Here is a 15294-nt window from a genome sequence, read left to right as displayed (position 1 = left end):
GCGAATTTAATTCTGTGAAAGAACGGTTGTGGAAAAAAAGACATAAGGCAACATTCAGGTATCCTGCGGTACTGAAGATTTTTCAGGATGGAAATCAGCCAAAGTTCTTTGACAATCCTAAAGAGGTTATGGACTTTGCTCAGTCTCTACCAATCTTGCAGTTTCAGGAACGATGTAGTCCTTTAAGGTCTCTAAAGAGAGTAGAGATGTAAGGTGGGATCCAGATTTTTTAAAGAAATGGAAGCAATGGTGACCGAAGTGGTAACGTTGATTTAAAAAAATAAATCTTTTATCTTTTTTTTTGAGAAGAGTTTAAATAGTTTAAATAATGATGATAGTTTAATGAAATGGGAGTTGGGAGAAGGAACTGGGTGGGCACTAGTTTCCAGAAGTCATCAGCTACCTGTGAGTTATCTCACACCCAATATTTTGGGGGAGTTACCGCTTTGGGCGGTTTAAACAGGAGGAGGTAGTCGTGACCTCCGACCTGTTTTTTTTTCTTTTTAATTTATGTGTTTAAAAAGTGAAGGTTTTTTTTTATTTTTATTTTTTAAATAAATAATTTTTTTTAAACTCTTTTTGTTTTCTGATTGTAATTGAGAGGGAATTAGGAGGTTTTTTTCTCTCCTTTTTTCTCTTTTTTTGGGGGTTCTTTTTTTCTCTTTTTTCTCTCTTTTTTAAGAGGATGATGTCACAGAAGATAATAAGTCAAACATTGAGGATGTTGCATTAGATGAAGAGGAAGATGAAGGGAAAGGTGATAAGAAGAAAAAGAAGAAAACCAAGTACAAATACATTGAGGGAGAAAAGTTTAATAAAATTAAGTTAATTTCGATAGAGAATTTTGAAGATGTTATAAATGAAGAATATGGAGAATTTTATAAGAGTTTGAACTTTTTTTTTCTTTTTTATATAAAAGGGGAGGGGAAGGGAATAAAAAGTTTATCTGATTGTTTTTCTAAGGGATTTTTTTGTTCTCTTGATGAATTATAAAGGAAACTTGGTATTAATGGAAATTCTGTATTTATGTATTATTAATTATGATTTTTTGTATTACAGATATGTGGTTGATATATGATTTTAATATTTGAACTTAGTTTTAAAGTGGATTTCATTTGTTAAATACATGTATTATGTTTGATTTAAATATATGTTTAAGGGTATTATTTTAGTATTGATATTTTTTTTGTTGTTAAGTTTTATCCTTTTTTTTGTAAGTGGGGTTTTTTCTATTTTATTTACAACATTGTTAATTAATTCTTCACTCTTTATTTTGGGGGGGAGGGTTGGACTAATTTTAAATTAGACGATTAATGTTGTGTTATAATTATTGGGGGGGCTAATTTGTGTAGTTTAATGATGTAGTATTTAATTTTTATTATCTTATTTTTTATTATTTCTTTAAATGTAATTTTTATTTTATTCATGTCAAAATTTTAAATAAAGTTTTAAAAAAAAATAACTAACTGAAGAAAGCAGAGGAAATAGGTCCCCATAACTCATTTCTGGAGGGTTGGCATTGAAAAGCAGAGAAAGTCTGATAAATTAATAGAGAGATGTTCTTAGACTACACCAAAGAGGCACTCCAAAGAGATCTGGTTTCCATATTGTACAAATGTGATAGAGATATATTATACAAATATTGTGATTGAGATCCTGATGAATGGACAAAATGTTTTTCTGCAAGAGACGAGAATTGAGAAGTCAGATGGGGCCTCAGCTTAACATTTCATATTAAAAATGACAAACTAGCCACATAAACATTTGATGCAGAAGTTATTGTCACAAATACAGTACAGAAACAGGCACTCTGACAGAGTTCAAACTGACAATCAACCACCCATTAATATTAATTCTACATCATGTATTTCTTCACAAAATAATTCTTTAGCTATTTCTATAAATTGTAAATTATGAAACATTTGTTTAACAAAGTTTGTAATAATGCTGTTAAATACAATCTGATGATTGTTTTATGTTCTTTAAATTTAGGGAATGAACATAGAAAGCTAATAAAAAGGTCTCTGGATGAGATTGCCACCTTTACGTGCATCAAATTTTACAAATATCGTGGACACGAACGTGCCTATGTTTCTGTCGTTTCGGGAATAGGGCAAGTTGAAAAGTGCACCTTCATAATGATCTCGTTAACTCAGTTACTGAAGTATTGTGTGGAATTGAAAATGATTCATGCCACTGTAGCACTATTGATTAACAACTACATTAGACTGAAAGTTGTGATTAATAAGCTTTAACCACCTTAAGACCTCAACACATCTCACATGTCGCTGGCCCTGTTCCAAGGCAGGTGCTGAGGGAGGAGTTTAGGCATAACAGCCTTTATAGGGATTTCTGAGAGGGAGGAGTCACAGGTTCAAGGGGCAGGCCAGCTCATACAATACATACATACTGTGGTTGCACCTGATTCACCCCTTCTTTTGAAACAAAGTCTGGCAGGGTGAAGTGAGTCAATGTTCGATACAGGTTTAGCCTGTCCTGTGGTCTTGTCTGTCGTTGCGACTACCGCAATGTTTTTCTGTGGTTCAGCTGCTGGTTCCCAGGCGGTGTCTTATGCAGCAGGCTGTGCCTCCAGTGGCTGTGGGGGGGAGGGGGAAGTTAATAGGACCATGGAGTTTCTCAGTGAGGGGTTGGGGCACTGCGCCAGGTGTGATTAGTGGGGCCGGCTGGCTGGGGTGTTGATTGGTTGGTCGAGGGGTCCCCTGTGTGCACCAGGTCTCGGATGGTACTCCACGTAAGCGTATTGAGGGTTTGCGTAGAGGAGGTGAATCTTCTTGACCAGAGGTTCAGTCTTGTGGCACCTGATATGCCTCCAGAGCAGTATGGGCTATGGGTCATCAGCCAGGATGGCAGTGTGCTTCCAAATGCTGACTTCCCAGGCAAGGAAAAGACCCTTTCATGCAGTGTCACATTAGGAACAGTACAGAGGAGGGCTGGTGGCATGGAGCACCTTGATTGGACTTCTTGCCATTGGGAGATAGGCAGCCTTTCAACCTGAGGGCTAGGAGGTTTGCCTCCCAGACAGTGACGTTCTCCCTTTCTATCTGACTGTGAACCCAGAGGTTATAACCTATGGTCTTGCTCGTGGCTATGTCCTTGGCCAGCAGATACTGGTGCAGCTACTCATTCATAAACGAGAATCCCTGGTCACTATGGATATAGCAGGGATATCTGAACAGAGTGAATATGCCACATAGCACTTTTATGACTATGGCCATGATCATGTCTGGGCAGGGGATGGCGAAAGGGAAGCGGGAATATTCTTCGATGATATTTAGGAAGTATACATTCCTGATGGTGGAAAGGAGGGGGCCCTTGAAATCCATACTCAGGCATTTGAAAGGGAGGGTAGCTTTAATCAGGTGGATTCTGTCTGGCCGATAGAATTGGGGTTTACACTCAGCACAGACCAAGAAGTTTTAGGTCAGCCCCTGATATCCTCAACCAAGTAAGGGAGGTTGCGGGCTCTAACAAAGTGGTAGAGCCTGGTGTCCCAAGGGAGGAAGAAGTTGTCTGCCTGCCTGGTTAAGCATAACAGCCAGGGCAAAGTCGGACACATCAATCTCCACCTGGAATGGAATGGATTATTCCACAGCATGCATCGCCACCTTGGCGATGTCACCCTTGATGTGTGAGAATGCCGTTTGGGCTTCCACCAACACAGGGGAAAGGTGGTTGATTTCACCGGGGGTGGGCTTTGTCCACGTAATTTTGGACCCACTGGGCATAATACAAAAAGAAGCCCAAGGACCTTTTTAGGGCCTTGAGACTATGGGATAATCGGAGCTTCAACAGGGGGTGGATGCAGTCAGGGTCAGACCCAATGATGCCATTCTCCACCATGCAACTGAAGTGTTAAGGCTTCTGGAGAAATTTGTATAGGTTAGCATCATGATCCTTCTGGTCACATTGTCCAGGTAGAGAAATATGGCCTTTAGCCCATAATCATCCACTATCTGGTCCATCTCCCTCTGGAAGACAGATTCCATTGGTGGCCCCAAAGAGGACCAAGAGGAAGTGGTAGAGTCAGCCGTGTGCCTCGCAGCCAGTGTATGGGCTGTCCTCCAGGAGGATTGGGATTTGGTGGTAGGCCGATGAGGTCAATGGTTGAGAAGACCCGGAATTGAGCTATCTCATTCATCATGTCAGCGATGCAGAGGAGTGGGTAGGCATCCAGCTGGGTAAAATGGTTTATGGTCTAGCTGTAGTCGATGACCATGTGGTGTTTCTGTCTGCTCTTAATGCTCACCACCTGTGCTGTCCAGGGACTGGTGCTGGGTTCTATGATCCCTTCTGCCAGAAGCCATTTGACTTCTGCTTTGATTAAAAATTTGTATTGCTTGTTCTTGGTGTAACAGGCTTGCAGTCAGGGGTGAGGTTCTCAAACAGGGATGGTGGTGGGACCCAGAGGGTAGAGAGACTGCAAGTTGTGTTCGGAAGGGTAAATGGGTAGTTTACAAATTAGTAGTTGTGGATCGTTTGGGGGGGTGGGTGTGGTATGGGCTGTCATACTGCATTAGGATGCTCTTGAGCTGGCACTGGAAGCCCAGTCCCAGTATGACTGGTGCACAGAGCTGTGGCATGATGAGGAGCTTAAAGTTCTTGTACTCTGTGCCCTGCACAGTCAGAATATTGGTGCAGCTGTTGTGGATCTCAGTCAAGTGGGATTTGAATGCCAGGGAGACTTTACATTTTGCCGGGGTTACTGTGAGGGAGTAGCACTGGTGCCCAGGTGAATGAAGCTCTCTGTGCTCCCTGTATCAAATAGGCAATTCATGATGCGACTATTTACTTTGATGTTCATCAATGCCCTGGCCATTTGATGTGGGCTGTCCTGATCCAGGGTAATTGAGGCCAATGTCTGGTTGCTGTCAGAGTCACTGCTGTAGAGGTGGTTCAGAGGAAACCTTCAAAATGGCTTCCCCATGCTGCACATGCATGCTGCTCCTCGCTGCCAGAAGTGGCGCTGGAATTGGTGCCGTCCTGGTTTTCCTCCCCCATAGTCCCACTGAGCTGTTTCCCGGTACCAGAAGTGATGCCGGAAGTGAAGATGGAAGTGTCATGGACCAAGATGGCAGTGGCTGCCAGCTTCACGTGGCACTGCTGGAAGGGGGTTGGGATCTACATATCTTCTTGGAGAGTCCCTGCTTCCTGCAGGCAGAGCATGTCGCGTTTCAGGCCAGGTAGCTCTTTCTGGGATGCTTCAGGTGCTCAATGCTGACAGGCGTGACCTGGGACCCCTGCATCCCAAGATGGTGGTGCCTGAGTTCCCCACATAGCAGCCGCATTTCCTGAGGAGACCACCACTTTCAGCTGCCCTGTCTCGAGTGCTTAAGCCAAATTGACCACTTCTTGCAGGCTTCAATTGCCCTTTTCCAAGACTGAGACTTGAACCCAACCACACATGTATCACGTATCAGTTCTTCAAAGTGAACAGCAGCAGACACAACTCTGCAGCCGCAGGCTCGCCCCAGCTCCCACAAGACCCACACGTACTAATTCGCCAACTCACCAGGTGCTTGTCTACAACTGGCAAGAAGGTACTCGACGTAGATAACATTCGTCAGAGTCTGATACTGTTTCTGCAGGAGCTCCATTGCAGCCGAGTGAGTAGTGCGGTGGCCGATCTGAGCGAAGAGTAGATCTCATTTGTCTTCCTCTCTCAGCACGTCATTGTGTCTTTGGATCTTTAGGGTCAGTGTCCAGTTTGTCCACCCATATTGCCTTGTCCGTGGCCCAAAATTAAGGTGATTAAATTGTCCTATCTGGACAATATTTTACTGAGAGTTGTGATCAATAGGCTTTAATCAAGTTAAGACATCAACACATTTCACACGTTGCTGGCCTGGTTCCAATGCCAGTACTGAAGGAAGAGTTTTGGCCTAATAGACTTTCTAGGGATTATAGGGATAATAGACTTTATAGAGGAGTCACAAATTCAGGAGGTAGGCCAGCTCATACAGTGGTTGCACCACAGCCACTACTCTGTCTCTCAGACTTGGTTTAAATAACTGCAAAGAATTTGTTTGCTGCTACTCAGTGACTGATACCCCATTCAGGCAAAGCAAATATCATGTGTTCTGGACAGAAAAATGATAAATATATTTTAATCTTGACATGCAAAATATAGAAACTAGGAAAGGGGAATAAACAATGAGCCCAGAGATTGTAGCCTAAACAAGATCTACACATACCATCTGAGATCAAGAACCATTAGTGCCGCAGCATTAAAGCAACCAAATTAATCCTTCGCTTTTATAGCCAGGGATTCAAAATTAATCCCTCAGTAGGTGATAATGAGTATGAAAGAAAACACTAAGTTCAGTGCGCAATTTTGATGCTATTATGTAATAAGGATTATGAAGCATTATACAAAAGTCCAGAAGAGTTCATACTTAAGGATATCTTTACTATGGAGACCATAGGTGCATAAATAGAAGTAGAAGGCCACTAAGCCCCTTGTGCATGGTTTTCTATTGGTTAAGATTATTGGCTCTTACCTCAGTGCCATTTTCCTCTATATGCTCCTTAGCTATTGGTTCCCTTAATCTTCAAATGATATTGATTTCTATCATGGAAAATACTAAACAGCATGGTTTCCACAGCCTTCTCCATAGCAGAGTTCCTATGGTTTACTATATTTTCAATGAAGAAATGTTTTCTCATCCTCGTCTTGAATGGCAATCTCCTTATTTTGAGACTGTGACCCCCTGGTTCAAGCATTCTACCAGGTGAAACATCAAGCCTGCATTTACTGTGTAAGAATTTTATGTTTGTGTTTCAGTGAGATCGCCATTCATTCTTCTAACTCCAGAGATATTGGGGTTAATCTAGTTAATCTTCCATTCTAAGAATCAATCTTGCAAACATATCCTTTCTTAATACAGAGCAGTACTCCGTAATCCTCAGTCTCCCCATAGTCCAATGCAAGTACAGTAAGATACTTCTAATCTTGTTCTATGCTTTACAAGATTCAAGATCAATTTATTGTCATGAGACAAAGACAGTGCAATATTACACAGAATTTGCTTTCATCTGCCATAAGACAGACAGGTTCGCCATCGGCTGAAATTGCCTGAAGCACAGAGTCAGCGCCAAGGGAGGCCATTCGTGGCTCACTGTCAGATCCACCCCCTCCCACATCTTTAGTGTGTGTTAAGTGTCACTAGCATCTAGCTTGGCGTAGGCTAACAACTCTCCACGCAATAAAAGCAGCGTTTTCAGCTGCTATATCAGAGGGACAGGGGAGGTTTACAGCCGTTCAACAAGTATCCGCCACCAGCAACCTCCCCCAGCTGAGTGAATTTATGACTGTCGGACTGTGTCCACCCCAGTTACCCTACTGCCCCCCTCTAACATTCATTCTGGCGCTGACCCTGCTTCTAACAGTCACAAAAAGAGAAGTTAAAGAGGGACCCCTTAGAGTCACCAAGTGTTCATGGATTTGCCTCCAGTGCTTCCACAACCCCCACAGCCACACAGATTCCAGTCCAAACCATCAGCAGCCCAAGCTCCAGATCCTAACCTCTGATACAATCAGGAACCTTTCAGAGCCCTTGGCACCCTCTCGCATCCTAGTTCCGACATCTGGTACCCCTTCAGCCAGTCTCAAGCAAGTCTCTAGCAATCACTGTATGGTGTGAATCCCTTGACCATAGTCTCCAGCAGCCCACAGCCTGCGTGGGTTCCTTGCCATGAGTCACCAACAGCCTGCTACCTGTGTGTTTCTTCAACCGCAGAACTCCTCTCTGGTCCGCCACCGTGATCACTGTCCTGTGGATCATTTCCTCTGGTTCTCCTTCTTAAATGAGGTGGGAGGGGAGGGGTCCTCCACATTTTCTGGTGCCCTGCACCAGTCCTTCTCTTGGTTACTGCCGATTATATGTTCAGCCATCTTGGGCGCAGACCCTGTGGTCGCAGTATTTTTAATTAAAACCATCATCATTTATTACAGAGCTCCCAGCAGTGGGACTGAGCAGTTGACTCTGCTCCCTGCTCTCTGTGGGACCACACCAGCGGCAGCACTGCTGTTACAGCAGCGCTGCCATTTTCAGACCTCCTTAGGAAGTGAATCACCCCAATGTCAAAAACATGTTAGAGGTTACATAAACAGTGGAACAAGGGAGCTTACCTCAGAAAAAGTGCACAGAAAGTTTAGATTTAGCAGAGAATTCTCCATGTTTTTCCCATGAAGGCTGGAATAAACCAATTGTGTAAAAGATTATTCTAGTGAATTAATTAGGTGAGAGCAATTGGTTTCTCAGGAGGTCAGATTGCAGAGTTTAGAAATTTATTCCTTTTTGTAAAACAATCTGCACAGGCAACCTTACATTCTAAAATTCACCTGATGTTTGGAAAATAATTAAATCTGGCCTTTTCAAAGAATATTTCTTTATTCCAACTTCTTGCTGCTAATACACAACCTTGATACCAACTGGGCATGGCACCAATTCTGTCAATGGGACGAGAAACCCTAGTGACCCGTATTTCTTGCTTTGAAGGATTTCTAATTTAAAAACATGGAACGTTCTCTAAGAATATGTTTTCTTGATTCTAAAATTATTGGAGTACGAGTCAGGATTCAGGCTCTTAAAACTACGGCCTTACTTACCTTAGTTACATATGAAAATTTAAATTGGCCCAACTGCTCCTGCTCTGCTGGAAATCTACTCTATATTCTCATTTTAAACTAGTTTCTAACAATTTTAATAAATTGGTTTCTTCCACCTAATGAAATTCTGTATATTTGCTTTAACAATTCACTTCATGGTAAAGATCTGAGATCAAAGGAATACCAGTGCTTTTAATTAATTATTTGGGTTCTGGAAAACTATTTGACTCCCACTTTTGTTATCCAAGAAGAGGTCAGCAAACTAATCATTGAGCAGGAAATCTACCAGAAACCTCCTGGTTTGTGGATCACTTCAGCAATGTCATCTGAAGCTGTATTGATTTTCCTTTAGATTTTGTTCTGGTTTTGATTTCGCGAGAACAAAAATCCATTGATTATTTAATTGTTTTCTTTCTTAGATGCTCTGCAAATATTGGATATTTGGGGCTTGCACAACGTTTATCACTAAATCCAGCAACTTGCATGCACTTCGGTGTAATAGAACACGAATTTCTGCATGCAATTGGTTTTCATCATGAGCACTGCAGGAACGACCGTGATAACTACATCAAGATCATATTGGAAAATGTTTTAAAGAGTAAGAAAATTGAGATAGTCTCTTTTGGATATTGATAGATACTTTTGAAATTTGATTCACATTTTCTATAATTTACTTCCAGGTTGTACAGCACAAAAACAGGCCAGTCAGCTCATCAAACCCATGCTGACCTTACTGTCCATCCATGCTTATCATATTTGCCTGACTATCCAATTTTAGCTACTTTATAATTTAATTTTATCTGTGCAAAATACCACAATAAATTTGGTTGATAAACAACTACATATAGATTCCCACATAATCTTCAACCATCTCAGAATCCATAAAACCAGAGAGAAAGCAAGTCATCCTCAATCTCAAAAATGTAGGGAAATACAAAAGTAGAGGGATTATTCCAGAAGTGTGTTAATGAAGTGTAGTCACAGTGTGGTTATACAAGGGATTAGGCTGACATTGTGTATCATACAACAGAAAAAATGAGAAGGTGCTGGAGCAGGTTCAGAATTACAAGAATGTTTCCAGGACTGGAAAATTGTGACTATGGGGATAGAGTGGACTATTTAGGGTTCTTTTCTTTGGAACAGAGGAATTCAGGAAAAGCAATTGTGGAGTTTAATAATGAAGAGGGGCATGGACAGGATAGATTTCTCTCAGTTAAGGGGTAGTATCAGAGGCTATAAACTTAAAGCAATTGCTGAAAGGACTTGTGAGGAGACAAGGAAAAATGTATTCACATAAATGGCAGTATGGATCCAGAACTCACTGGGCCTAAGGGTGGAAAAAGCAGGAATTCAACACATTTAACAGTTCTTGGATGTTAGCTACAGATCTATGGACCCAGTGCTAAGAGGTTTTGCTAAGCTGCGTAGTTGTTTTTAAAACAAGTGTAAAGGTACATGAGGAGACAGTTTTCCACCAAGCTATATTAGCTTTCTTTAAGGAACACTTGGATAACTACATTGGTGGGAGAGGATTGGAGGGGTATGGGCCTAATGCGGGAAAATTGGTCCATAGTAGTTGGGCACAGACTAGCTGGGCCTGTTTGTATTGTAGGAAAGTAGACCTTTGTTAAGATGGCACTTGAAGTGAGTTTGTTCCGAAATAGAAGCTGGTGAAGTACATTTCTACACTGCTTGGAGTTTTCTAACTATATTCATATTTAGGATCCTAATTCATATATGGTAGGAATGGAAAAATGGATTACAATAGCAATGCAATTAATCCCATCACTTCAAATTAGAGCTCAACTCTCCATCATATACCTCAAATGCATTCAGCATGAGCACACCTTCCTGTCTGCCCTCCCCAAACTACCACCTCCATTTAGCAAAAGCTCTACAAGGGATCAACGAGTACTTGAAAATTTGTTGATGATTATTTGTTAATTGTTTAGGATTAAATCATAAATTAATTGTTAGGATTTTGCGAAATCTGAATTTTTAAATCATTATTTCTAATTGCCAAAACTTTCAAGGGAGAAGTGTATCCATTACACTTTAATTTTATCTTGACCTCAAGCTTCTGGATAAACCAATTACTCCCAGATACATGGTATTCCCCTTAGTCTGCAACATAACAGAAGAGAGGTATAGAGCAAGAAGATTTCAGGTCATTAGGAGAGAAATGACAAGATGGGGAAATAGATCTCAGAATCTATCAGTTTCTGCTGCTGATGTTCACAGAGTGTTCCCTTGTTTGAATCTCAATTAGGCATCTGGATTTCCTGAACAGTGTCCTCTTTGAAATATGTGGCTTGGATTGCATCCACAAACTGGTGCTTCCATGCAGCCGGAAGGATGAGTGAAATATTCCACCCGCATTGCGTCTTCCAAACCAACCCTCTCCTGCAAGTTGCCCTTCAAGTCACACAATCTTAACGTGAGACACATCAATGTTCCTTTAATATTTACAAAAACGTACAGGGATTATATGTTAAAAAGTTTACATTTAAATTTGACATCCAGCCCATTAACAGGCCCTTCCAGCCCATGAGCCCATGCTGCTTAATTACTCCCAACTGATCTACAAATTGTGTACATTTTGAAGGGTGGGAGGAATCTGGAGCACCCAGAGGAAACCCACATAGACATGGGGAGAAAGTACAATCTCCTTACAGACGGCGCTGGGTTTGAACCCTAGTCACTGCTAGTGCTGCAACAGAGTTACACTAACCACTAAACCGTGCTGCTTTGGATCATTAATTAATAGCATCACAGGGAATACGATGGTTTAACCTGCAGCTGACGTGGACATTTACCCCCTCCATAAATCTTCGTCCGCAAAGCCAAGAAAGAAAGAAATGGAAAAGGACAAAAGGTAGAGCCTTGAGCAGTAGTAACCGCATTCATGATGAAATCTGGACTCCATGGGGAATTGGGGTGCCTGTCACAACATGTTGACCACATAAGAAATTGCTCCAAAGGTATTGCTGTCCAGCACACAATGGTGTTCCTTACATAAATTGTTAAATACATTGCTGAACTGTCACCTCCTTGCCCTTAGAAATCACTTTTACACCAATTATGAATTTTAAGGCTGTGTAAAATATGACAAAACTAAACCAAATGACTGTACTCACCATCACATAAAGTATTAAATCTTCAAAGGGAATGTTGCTGTTAATCAGCCCACAACTGCAATACCTTTATGTTCAAGCATAGATAAACTAAGCTTTTGTACTTACTTTGCCTAACCCTGGAAACAGTTAAATTTATGTTTGTCATAAAAACAACATCTTGCTATAGGCTACATCTTGACTTTTACACAGGAAATTCTTTTATTGTCATGTAATAAATCAGAAAATGTATTACACAAAATTTACTTTAATCGACCATAAGGCAGACAAGATTTGTCATCAGCAGAAATTGCCTGGCATCTCTTACAGTTATAGAAAGAGAAGCAAAAGAGAGTGCTCCCCAGTCACTGAGTGTCCATGGATTCACCTTCAGTACTCCCAGAGCCTCAGCCTTCAGTCCATACCATTGGGAACCTGAGTTCTAGATCCAAACCTCTAAAAGCCCGGAGGACCATCAGCACCACCTTGCATCATGATTCTGTATCTGGTACCCCTTCATCTAATCTCCAGCAGTCCTTTGACTGCAGTTGCTAGCAGCCTGCAGCCTGTGTGAATTCCTTACCTAAAATCACCAACAGCTTGCCATCTGTGTGCCATCTGTTGTTCGGTTGTAGAGTCCATCACTGGTCTACCGCCGTGGTCATCACCCCATGGGTCATCTCTGCTTCTTCTAAAAGCAGGGTGGGCTCCCCATTTTCTGGTGCCCTTTGCCAGTCCGTTGCTTCCCCAGAGTCTGCATCCCCTCATGGTCGCTGCCAAATATAGGTGGTATCATATTGGTCCAGACCCCATAGTTGCAAGATTTAAAAAAATAAACCATCATCGGCTCCTTAACAGGCCATTTAAAGTCTGTATGGAGAAGTCGGCAATTGGACTGGCCAGTTGGACCAGCTGTGTCTCCACTCCCCGCCCTCTAAGGGTACACGGCAGTACTACCATTACAGCATCTCCGGCAGCGCCACCTTTTTTTTATTTAACCTACCCTGGTCTAGGATTCCATTTAAGCTAAATTCACTTAATTCTAAATGATAAAAGGCAAAGCAATTTATTCACTGCTCCAGAGATTTCCATTTGGATGAAAATTCTGAATGCAGAAATAAATAAATGAGAGATAACTTCATTTGATTTGGCAGTCCAAATAACTATTGCTGGCCTATGGAATGCTCATTCACACTGCTGCACCCCCTTATTGTAATGGTAGAATAATTCCGTATGAACATATTCTATTATCATCAACACATGGCTTTAATAGCAATTTTAGGGATATATTGTTTGAACAATTTTTATTTGAACTCCATTGAAATATTGTAATTCAAAAATATCAACTTCTTGTATCAAATAATTAAATCAGTATACTGTAGCACTCCTTCTATGTGAGCATGGAGAACGACACATACACCAAAGCCATAGAAACAAGACTAGTTTATTGCTCTGGCCGTCACACTTATATGGGCCCCAGGTGCTGATGTCAGGGCCCTGAATCATCGGAGCTCCAGCCTGGGGTTGGCCAGCGTTCCTGCTAGAGTCCCCCATCTTCCCACCATGAAGAAACTCACCTGGGACGACGGCCAATGTCACCCCCAGATTCAAGCTGTCACTGCATTTGTTGGCCGTTTTGTGGGCTGGTCCACATTTCCATGCTACACGACCACCCCCCCCCCCCCAATTCCAGAACCGGCAATTGGGCTGAAGTCCTCTGACTTGGGCCTCCTGCATCACAGGGGAGGAGGAGTGGTGACTGCCTCATCACAGATCAGATATGCCAGTTTCAGGTGGTCGACAGTAAAAGTCCTCTCCTTGCCGGCGATGTCAAGGACAAAGGTGAAGCTGTTGTTCCTGATGACCCGAAAGGGCCCCTCATAGGGTCATTGTAGAGGTGGCTGGTGTGTGCCCCTTCTCACAATTACATACTGACAAGTCTTTAAGGCACAGGGTATGTTATGTTTGGCTGACTGTGTGGTGAAGATTGCCATGGGTTCAGGGACTCCAGTTTTCACTGCAAGTTCTTGAGGGTTGCCATGGAGTATTCTGGGCATTTGTCGGGGGCCAGGAGCTCCCCCAGGATGATTAAGGGCACGCCGTAGATCATCTCTGCTGCTGAACCATTGAAGTCCTCCTTTGGCACAATACAAATCCCCAGCAGGACGGACCCTTGAGTTGGGCCATCAAGGCTGCCTTGAGGTGCCTGTGAAACCGCTCCACCAACCCATTGGCTTGAGGGTGATACGCCATGGTGTGGTGGAGTTGTGTCCCTAGGAAGTTAGCTGGCATTGCATAGAGACCAGAGGTAAATTGAGTCCGCTTGTCCGAGGTTAGGTACTCTGGGACCCCGAATCTGGACACGCATGTGTCGATGAGTGCCCTGCAGTAGGTTTCTGTTGTGGTATCAGCCAGCAGGACCGCCTCAGGCAACCTCGTGGAGTGGTCAACCATGGTCAAGAAGTATCTCACCCCATGGGAAACTGGTAACGGCCCCACCCTGTCAATATGTATGTTACTGAACCTGCACCACGCTGGTTCAAAGGTCAGTGTGGGTGCATTTGTGTGAACCTGCACTTTGGAGAAATTACACTTCATGTAGGTTTTGGCCTACTGGCTGACCTGCTTAGGGAAGCCATGTCAGACAAACCTACTAGCCACTATCTTGACTGTGGCTTGGATTGCATTCACAACCTGGTGCTTCCATGCGGCCGGAAGGATGGGTTGAGGGCTGTTGGTAGAGGCGTTGCACAGCAGTGTCAAGTTACCTGGGCCAACAGGGACATCTTCCACCCTGAGATCGGAGACAGCTGTTCTATACGTGTGGATCTAAGGGTACTACTGCTGCACTTTGGCAAAAGCCACATAGTCGACCCCCTGGGACAGGGTGTGTACCGACTCAATCGCACGCCATGACAGAGTGTCGTTGCCTTCCCCCATGATGTGCTGTATGTCCGTGGTAAATCTGGACACATAGGACATGTGTCTCTGTTGTTGGGCCAACCATGGGTTTGATACCTTATAGAAGGTGAAGGTCAGCGGCTTGTGATCCATGAAGACCTTGAATTAATGACCCTCCAAAAAGTAACAGAAATGTTTTACTGCCAGGTACAGTGCCAATAGCTCTTGGTTAAAAGCACTGTATTTGAACTCTGGGTGGCAGAGGTGCCCACTGATAAAGGCCAGGGTTTGATACTGGCCTTTGAAGAGCTGTTCCAGTACATCTCCTACCATTGTGCAGGAGGTGTCAACTGTCAGGGCGGTAGGTGCCTCCAGTCTGGAGTGGACCAAGAGTGTGGCCTTGGCCAGAGTGTCTTTTTTGGCATTCTGGAATGCCCTCGAAAACTCATCGTCTCAGGTAATGTCTATTGACTTGCCCGCCATCAGCACGAAGAGGGGACAAGCCAAAAGGCATTACCTGGGATGATGCATGCCACTGCTGGAATGAGCCTGTGATAAAAATTTATCATACTGGCGAATTCCTGTAGCCCTTTTAAAGTGCATGGCTTGGCAAAGTGCCAGACCACCTTGACCTTCTCAAGGAGGGATTTA

General features: G+C 42.9%; 1 protein-coding gene across 8 annotated transcripts in view; it reads left to right on the top strand.

Annotated features, from left to right (window-relative positions):
* LOC138741376 (low choriolytic enzyme-like) overlaps positions 1–15294 on the top strand; it is a 99108-nt gene that overhangs the window by 32489 nt on the left and 51325 nt on the right. For all 8 annotated transcript variants that reach the window (XM_069895419.1, XM_069895402.1, XM_069895372.1 and 5 more), the window contains 2 exons: positions 1993–2113; positions 9049–9227. In XM_069895419.1, coding sequence (XP_069751520.1) covers positions 1993–2113; positions 9049–9227 — 300 coding nt within the window. The remainder of the gene's footprint in view (positions 1–1992; positions 2114–9048; positions 9228–15294) is intronic.

The sequence above is a fragment of the Narcine bancroftii genome, chromosome 1, assembly GCF_036971445.1.
Source record: "Narcine bancroftii isolate sNarBan1 chromosome 1, sNarBan1.hap1, whole genome shotgun sequence".
Lineage (NCBI taxonomy): Eukaryota > Metazoa > Chordata > Chondrichthyes > Torpediniformes > Narcinidae > Narcine > Narcine bancroftii.
Note: the sequence above shows the minus strand (reverse complement) of the source record. Positions and strands in the feature narration are given on the sequence as shown.